At 32.8% G+C, this 9,173-nt stretch overlaps 1 protein-coding gene across 1 annotated transcript; it reads left to right on the top strand.

Moving 5' to 3' along the window:
- The first annotated feature begins 612 nt into the window (after positions 1-612).
- LOC112287028 (xyloglucan endotransglucosylase protein 6) lies at positions 613-1,683 on the top strand. The gene is made up of 2 exons (XM_024529622.3): positions 613-856; positions 947-1,683. Exons 1-2 carry the CDS (start codon positions 693-695, stop codon positions 1,395-1,397), a joined length of 615 nt encoding a protein of 204 aa, XP_024385390.2. The 5' UTR covers positions 613-692; the 3' UTR covers positions 1,398-1,683.
- Positions 1,684-9,173: the final 7,490 nt, after the last annotated feature.

The raw sequence follows: 9,173 nt of genomic DNA, 5'->3' as shown, positions 1-9,173 counted from the left end.
CCAGTCCTCCTCCTCCGGCAACAAGTCCACCTTCCCCTATTCCAGTATCCAGTCCTCCTCCTCCAGTAGTAGAACAACCTCCCCCTGCTGTGGCAAATCCTCCACCTCCACCGCCTCCGCCTCCACCTCCATCACCGCCCCCTCCACCACCTAGGCTATCCAAGCCATGGGATTTAGCCCCTTGGGACATGCACTACATGAACAATTGGACTCCAAAAGATCCTCCCGGTGGCTTAGTCATCTCTGATGATCAGATGCACGTTGACATGAAGATAACCAGTACATATCAAATCTGTAAGTGACAAACCAAGAGCTTACTTTTGCATTATACTTAACTAACGACGCAACATCGAACTTCGAAGCTCTGAATTGTCAAGAGTACGTAGACTGATTCGGGCTTGTGTTTTGCAGTTGGCCACTTCCTTTCAAAGAATCGGTTCGTCTTCGGGTTCTGGAGCATGTACTTGAAACTGATTCCCAATGACTCAGCCGGTCTCGTCATGTCCTACTACGTGAGTGCCCGACTAAACGATATTCTATGCACTCGATTAACTAGGATTAATTGAATTGTGGTGTTTTGCAATGAAAGTGCTTGACATTAGCAAGTTGATTTATGTCTTACTCAGTTTTCGTCCCCGGAGAATCATACCAACGTGGATGAAAATGGAAAGTCCAAGGACACTCACGATGAGATGGACTTTGAATTTCTTGGTAACGTCACTGGAGAGCCAATCACTCTTCAAACAAATCTTTATTTGAACGGCAAAGGAGGTCGCGAAGTACGTCACTACTTGCAATTCGATCCGGCGGCGGATTTCCACAAGTATTCCCTCCTCTGGAACAAACACATCATCATGTAAGTGCCTCGATTGTCAAAATCAGCAACTGTTCTCAAATCCCACTAGCATGTCAGAATGAAGTCAGTAACTTGTGATTGTGGATGCAGATGGTACGTTGATGACAAGGTAATACGTGTCCACCACAACAAGCCGGACGTGCCGTTTCCCCTTGTCAGACCCATGTCGGTGCTTGCCAGTCTGTGGAATGGAAGCAGTTGGGCCACACAGGGAGGTAAGGAGGAGCTCAACATCAGCCACGTTCCTTTTGTGCTGCAATATGAGGGATTCGGCGGTGTAGACGGTTGCTTCGCTTGTCCCACAAATCCGTTTACAGACCCATCACCGAACTGCATCAACCCTGACCTTTCCCAATGCAACTCCGATAGTTATTCGTGGAACGCGCAGGATTCGCTTACTACGAAGCAGATAGAAGAGCTGAATAGCCATTCTCGGGACTATGTGATCTACAACTACTGCAAAGACGACCTACGGTTTAAAAATTGGAAAACTGGCAATGTTACATTCCCGCCAGAGTGCAAATACAACAATTTCATTTAGCATGAATACTTTCAGATATTACTACAAAAAATTATTTTAATTCATTCTATTTAGGTGGGACTGTGATTCTTTTGTGATCAGTAGAAGACTGATCGACATTCGATCAGGTCTTTTGACAGAATTTTAGTGCTTAGGATTCTCAACCAACCTCTTCTGGATTGTCTTGTTATAATCCAAAGAGTGTAAGATTGAAGAGAAACTTCGAAAATTGTTCATTATTTTCATCATAAACTGTTCCGCTGCATCACGTGTGATGACACGCTGTGAACATCACTATTTCAATTAAGAACATCTTATTGTTAAAACACCGTCATCTAGCACCACATTTGTTGTGTGAACCTTCGAATTTTCTGCGATATAACCGGCGCGTACTAGTGCGTCACAACTCCGACTCTCAACTTGCAGTGACTGGTCTCGATGGACGTGAACATCACACTGTTAACAAAGATCAGGAACACCAGATCGGGGTCTTCGGAAATTTTCGTCGCACGGTGATATTTGTAGAGCAAGAGAGCCACCAGCTTCTACGATCGCCCGTCCATCAGCGTCACGCTGCGCTGGTAGGTTAGAAGAGTCGGAATCTGAACCCGATCGAAGAACTGGGTCGACAATCACAAGGTGGAAATATAATGCTATATTATTATAATTTTAATATGGTGGAAATCATTATAATTATAAAGTTATAATTGGCAGTATCATGGCTAGCAAAGGGAACAACAGTAGCTCACCTAAGGGTGTCATCATGATGCAAACAATTAATAGGCATTTGCATCAAATATCTTCTGAACCCTTGTTATTGTAAATCTCAAAACAATCACATCTTGCTCATCAAGGAGTTTGGTTGTCAAATTTGGTTGTGTCCTCTTAGACAAAATATATTTTATAAAACCACACAATTCTAATTAATAAAAATGATGGTATTCAATTGCTTTAATTGAGAAAATTCCAATATAGTATAAAATCAATGATAGAATTGAGAACTTAGAATCATAAGTTCTAAGAACATAAAGTCTATCTTAGTAATAATACTATTCTTTCTATATGTAGATAAGTAGAGGTGGAAATTTGCATGATAAATGGACACACCATTTGTTTCACCAATACAATTTATATCCTAAATCTGCAAAAATAAAAAAATAAAATAAAAAAAAAAATCACTTAGTCATTATAACCATTAAGATAGTGGAATCTTCATAAAAATCAAACTTGTCATTTCCTAGCTACTCATGACTCAACTCTTGTCAAATGTCTCATAAATAATAATTTATATTTTTTAAATATAACAATAGAATCTATCCAACAACTTCCATAAGCCAACACAATCACAAAGGCAATGAACTCCAAGATCTATGTGAATTGATACACTTAACTTAACAACATGGAAACAACAAAAAGAACAACCAACCTCTTTTACCTTAACATTGGTCTTTGCCACTAATCCAAATTCTTAGTTGGCTATTTTCCTACCATGCCCTTTTAGTAGCCAACTTTGAGAGTAAATCCACAATCACACATGATACTCTACATCTTTTTCTACTTTGGTTAGAATATTCAAATTAAATTCTAATTTAGAGAGTTTGCTAATTAAGTGTATTTATTGACACACTATAGCAAGTATTGACTTCTTCAATCTACTATTTGTCTCAATACTTGTATGGTTAAGATGACACAAATTAATTCTAGACCACTTTGGTCATTACCTCTTGTATCTTTGCATATTCCAATATGGTCTCCAAACTTGACACTCTAGTTTGGCCATTGATCTACTCCCATCACTCTATCATCAACATAAAAGAACCTACTTGACAACTTAGTCCTTGGCCGCCAATTCAAGAAATAAAATCCAACATATAACTCAACATAATCATATCCCAATTCTTTATTAGTTGAGTTAATAGCACATCTATCAACTCTCTAGTTCACTTGTGGTATTAGCAATTAGGCTCACACTACCTTCATCAATTCATTTAACATGGTGCAGTCACAAGGTTGCTTATTGATAAAGTTCTATTCTAAATCTACTCTATATGCATCTACAAGAAGCAAGCTACTACAAATTTTTCTAAGAAGGCTATATTTTAAGCCTCTAATTGACTTAAAGTAGTCTATATCAATTTCAATGATCGGATTGCTACTCTCGCATTCTCCACATTTGAATATTGTATAACATGTATAGACAATTTTTTCTATTACACCACAATAGTGAATGCTTTGGTGTGTTTAGAATCTTTCTTGTGTAGGCTAAAAACCAAATTGATCACAAGTTCAGAACTTTTTAATCTGATCAAAGAAAATAATACCTTTTCTTTGACTTTGATGAATATTTAGCCATCCATAGAATCTAGTTGCAACTAACAATATTATAATTTCTATAATAAAATTAGGTGGTAGAAAGAAAAAATTGTACCTTATTCAATACAATCCAATATATGTTCCATAAAGCCAAACTCACAAAATTGTATTTGACAGAAACTTTTATGTGTATAATATATCTCAAGAACTAATATTTCATCAAAGCCATTTTTTTTAATAAAAAACCATTTAAACTCTTATATCAACAAAATCTCAATGTTTTATATCTTAGGATGTTTGACAGTATAATTTATATAAAAATACATGTTCAACTTTGAATGAAATTTAATAATTAATTTATTGAATGCATTAGATTTGGCTACAATTCTATGAATAACAAATATAAGCTCCAAAAAATTAGTAATAGAAAAATGCTCATCTCTTACAATGTCATCTTCCAAAATAAATACTTCCCACCTTATCTTCATACCTTCATCAACTTAAACAAAATAAATAACACCTAATAGCAAAAACAACAATTTCACCATACCACTAGCATTGTCATAATATTGGCTAAACTAATCCCTCTCATCAAGCATCATACCACTTCCGCTTTGCAATAAGTATCAATATTATATAATATCAACATTGATACAGTTTTGATGATACCATCTTAGCATCGTACAACCAGTATCAATGTTCACCATCTTTAGGTATTTCTTTGAATAGTGTTTATATCTCTTGTCCAATTTAAGGTGTTCATTGATCTCTCATATACTAATATAATTCTTAATCCATGATAAGATGCTTCTATTATTGACTCTTATCCTACTTCAATTTACTTCTAGCCAAAAAAGTGAACATCTATGTCAAATCCTCTACATTGTTGACTGATGCGGCCTCTTGGATAACTTCTATATGACTCCTCTTCTATATTACTATACTATATTGATCCAAGATCTGACTTGGACATTATGCCTCACATTGACAAACATACTCAATTTCTATTCAACTTCTAAACCAAAAAATCACTACTAACTTTGATCCAAAAGACTAATGACCATTGACATTGTCATCTTCTCTTTATCTCCGCAAATTTACTTAAATAAATAAAGATGTTCTTCTTCTAACAGCTTTAGAAGAAAATTATGACATGTCTATGGTCCACCTTTTACTAAACAAATAAAACCAAACAAAATCAAATAAATACTCTTATTTTATCTTTCAATTATCTTATTAAAATCTAATACTTATCAACATGCTTTGAAATCCTCCAAAATTACTCAATGATATGATGCTATTGAAGAAGAATTTAATTCTCATATGGCCAATGATACTAAGTACTTCACCAAACTCCTCTATATATGTCATCCAATTACATATTACTAGCTCTTCAAAGTTAAGCTAAAATCCAATGAAATAATTGATAGCTTCAAGGCACGACTAGTAGTACATAATTTTAGTTAGGCTCTTGGCCTTGACTACAATAAGATCTTTATTTTTTTAGTCTACATTCAATTGATGCAACTTATACTTACTATTATTATCCAATAAAACCTCCACATATATCATATAGATGTCAAAATATTATTTTTGAATAACCTACTCAATGAAAAAATCTACATGCAAGTCCAAAAAGGAATCTCACTTTTGCAACTAGGGATAGTATGTTGATTTTATAAAACCTTCTATGAGCTAAAATAATTGCCTCATAAGTGGTACAAAGTCATTAATAGTTTTTTGGCCACTCATTGTTTTGTAAACTCTATTGTTGATGGCAATGTATACTTCTTCTATTAAGCTCTTACATTTGCCATCCTTACTTTATATATTAACAATACACTTATTGTATGTAATAACGTTACCTTGATACAACATATCAAAAAAAAATTCAGAAGTGATTCCTTTTGCTCAACCTTAAGAAAGCTTATTACCTCCTCAACCTACAAATCGCTTGTAACTTCTACCAAAGATAGCTCTCAATTACATAGATCTTGTCCATCCAACTAAAACTATTAGAATTTCAATTTTACAACTCTCACCCTATATCAACATCCATTGTACCTAGAATAAAGCTATTAGCTATAAACTACTCTACAACCATCAAAGCAAGTGCTAAATGTGTCACTTCTCCATATGCAAATGTTCTTGGTTTCGTTAATTGGATCAACTTCTCTACTTCACTTAATTTAGCATTCACAATTAGTTTCTTGGCACAATATATACATAATCCAAGGCTTATTTATATATGAGCATATAAATATGCATTTAATTATCTAAACAATATCCTTGGCTATTATATTAAATATTGTTGCACTAAAAATCCTAACTTACATTCATTCTTTGGCTACAATGATTCAAATTATACTAGAGACATTGATCAAAGGCACTCTATTTCTAATTATTATTTTATCTTCTTCCACAGCACAATAAGCTACAGCTCCATCTAACTAAAAACCACTATCTTTTCAAGCACAAAAGCAAAATGCATGGCCATGGCTACAATTGCTTCCAAAGTTGCTTAGCTTTGTCACGTTTTATACAACCTCTACTAAGATTTTATTGCTTCAACCATCATCAACTACAACAACCAATCCATCCTTCTTTCAGTTGATACCACAAAGTTCTACAACCACATCAAACACATCGCAATACGATACCATTTTCTTCTTCAACTTGCGGCACTTCAAAAACGCTTATTTATCTACTGCACTACAAATCACATATGAGCCAACATACTTACAAAATGTACTTAGAATCTCTCTCTATTAGCTATATTTGAAAGAAAAACATAGCCATCTACAAATATTAATTAAGTCGGAGTATTCAAAATTTTAAACATTAGAACACTCAATATCTTATGAATCCTAGTAACCATAAAATTTGAAATAGTCACATCTTATCAAGAAGTCACAACCCATTTGGTTGTGTCTTCTTCAATTATATATTTTATAAAATCACACAATTCTAATTAATAAAATGATAATATTTAATTTCTTTAATTAAGACAATTTTAATAACCATGTCTTAGCATCAAAGATAATATGGTAAGTATTTGAATTCAAATCTCATTTTAAATCTCAAGCAAGAACTTGCTTACAAATCTATATACATGAACAATAATAATTCACATCTAGTACAAATACAAGTATCTTTGAGATTCTTGAAGTAGACAAATTTTAAAAGTTGTTATTGGTATAATATTTCAAGAAATTTTTTCAATCAATCTTGCAAGAAAGATATTATATAATAACTTTTTTTTGAAGTTCACTTAAAATATGATAATACACAAATATACAAAGATTGACAAAAAAGATTTGTAATAATACATATGTATTTTGCTAATTCATCAGTAAGTAAAAGATACTTCTTCCAAATACTTCTAATTGTTGTTAAAGGAGCCATATCATTTAAACATATTTATAAAACAATAGATGGTCATATTTATAAAACACTTGGGTCACAATATAATTTGTGACACTTAAATTATACAACAAAAATAACAAGTAGAAACAATATTTGACAAAATTTAATAAGATGAATCAAAGACTTCATTAAATTTGTTATTTGTTATAAACTTGACTTACAAGCCCTTAACAAATCCAATAAGGATGTAATAGCAATACAAGATTATTTAAGTAAGATATAGGAATTATTGTAGGAATAGATATGCAACTTGGCAATAAATTCAATTAGTATAGAATTGAAAAAAATAAAAAATTTCTTTAGTGATTTCAATCTATCTTAGTAAATTACTCCATTAACAATAGTGATATATGTTATCTAATTTATCTCTAAAAAATTGGACAAAAATCAAGCATAATTGCACAAACTTCCTTAAAGAAGAATTATATCTCTTAATTACAAGTAATGTGCCACCCACCAAGCTATTATAGACACTTATGTAGTAAAAAAAATTAAAATATTTTCTATTGATGGACCAAAAAATACTAGAAAAATATGTTTTAAAAATCTATTATTCAAGAAGATTAGTAGAAATGGCAACATTATTCTTATGCTTGTATCATCTTCAATTACAATTCTAATGTTAGAAAATAAAAAAATAATATACTCCAAATATAAGATCTTATTGAATTTAGATAGCACATTGATGTATAAGGTTTGATAACAAATTTAGCTAAGTTTTTGTACGAAATCAAAGTGATTTTATGGTTTGATATTCTAATAATAATCAAATTGGAATTTGAAGTTGTTGAGTGGATATTAAAAGACATTACAATGAAAAATTTGTCATTTAGTGGCATTATATTTGTTATGTTCAACAATTTTTACAAAGTCCTTATCATCAAAAAAACATGTGTCTTAAGATTATATTATTGTCAATCAAAAAGTCTTGCTTTTGGCAATACATAACATTTTTTTGCTTGTGTATCACTATATGCATATTAATGGCAATTATGGTGTTGCAAGAGCTTAGAGGCATTACATTTATAAAATAGTTTTTTCACTTGGTAAAAATAACCTACTTTTTATTTATAATAATTACATCCATTGCCTACCAATCATACTTTTAAATAAATATCACATATTGAGATTAATTGAGATAGTGTATCTTGGAATTTGGACTAGTTAGAAAGATAGGAAGTTTCTTAGTAAGCACCTCATTTTGGTGACCTACAATGATAAAGTTGTAAAAATTAACAAGTTAATTTTTGATAATTCCAAAAAAAGTTACGAATTTCTAAGTATTGAAACATAGAAAGCATACTCTACACAAATAAGTTAGGACCAGCAAGGTTGCACTTTAACAAATAGAGTGTGGTATGAGATAATTCTTCCCATGTCAACCCTTTCCTTATATACTAGTACCAAGGTACCAAGTGCTACAACCCATATGGGATATATCCTAAGACCAGCCCTCCCCTTGTACTCTATTGCACTATAGACCAGTACCTAACCTTATGGAATATCCCTAATAATACTTGTACTCTATTGGCCATTAGCAACTACTTAAAGAGTTCTTTCCTTCAACACTCCCACTTTGCTATTGATCAATTAGCTATCAATTCTATTGCCTTACTCAACTTGTTGTGTCTTTCTCTAACTAAGGCTTTTGTCAACAAATCAACCAACATATCTTTGGTTTCACAATACATCACATCAATAACCTCCATCTCTATCTTCTCTCTTATGAAATGATGTTGAATATCAATGTGCTTGGTTCTTGCATGATGCTTTGGATTCTTTGCAAAAGCAAGACATCCTTGATTGTCACACCTCAAGGGAGTGGCCTCCAATTCCACAAGTCCAATATCTTCCAATAACAACCTCAACCAAATTGCTTCCATTCCTCCATCACTTCCTGCCATGTACTCCGCCTCCATTGTGGACCTTGCAATGGTTGGTTGTCTCTTGCAATTCCAAGATATGGCTCCCACTCCAACAAAGAATACATAGCCCGTTGTTGACCTTCTATCGTTTGCATCTCCAGCCCAATCCACATCACAATATCCATGTAATGTA

The sequence above is a fragment of the Physcomitrium patens genome, chromosome 9 (assembly GCF_059467195.1).
Source record: "Physcomitrium patens ecotype Gransden chromosome 9, ASM5946719v1, whole genome shotgun sequence".
NCBI classification, from domain to species: Eukaryota; Viridiplantae; Streptophyta; class Bryopsida; order Funariales; family Funariaceae; genus Physcomitrium; species Physcomitrium patens.
The sequence above is the reverse complement of the archived record's forward strand: the minus strand, read 5'-3'. Positions and strand labels throughout refer to the sequence as shown.

Coding starts and splice junctions, on each gene's coding strand:
- LOC112287028 (XM_024529622.3), top strand. CDS start 693: ATGGACTTTGAATTTCTTGGTAACGTCACTGGAGAGCCAATCACTCTT. Junction 857..946: donor TGGAACAAACACATCATCAT/GTAAGTGCCTCG, acceptor TTGTGGATGCAG/ATGGTACGTTGATGACAAGG.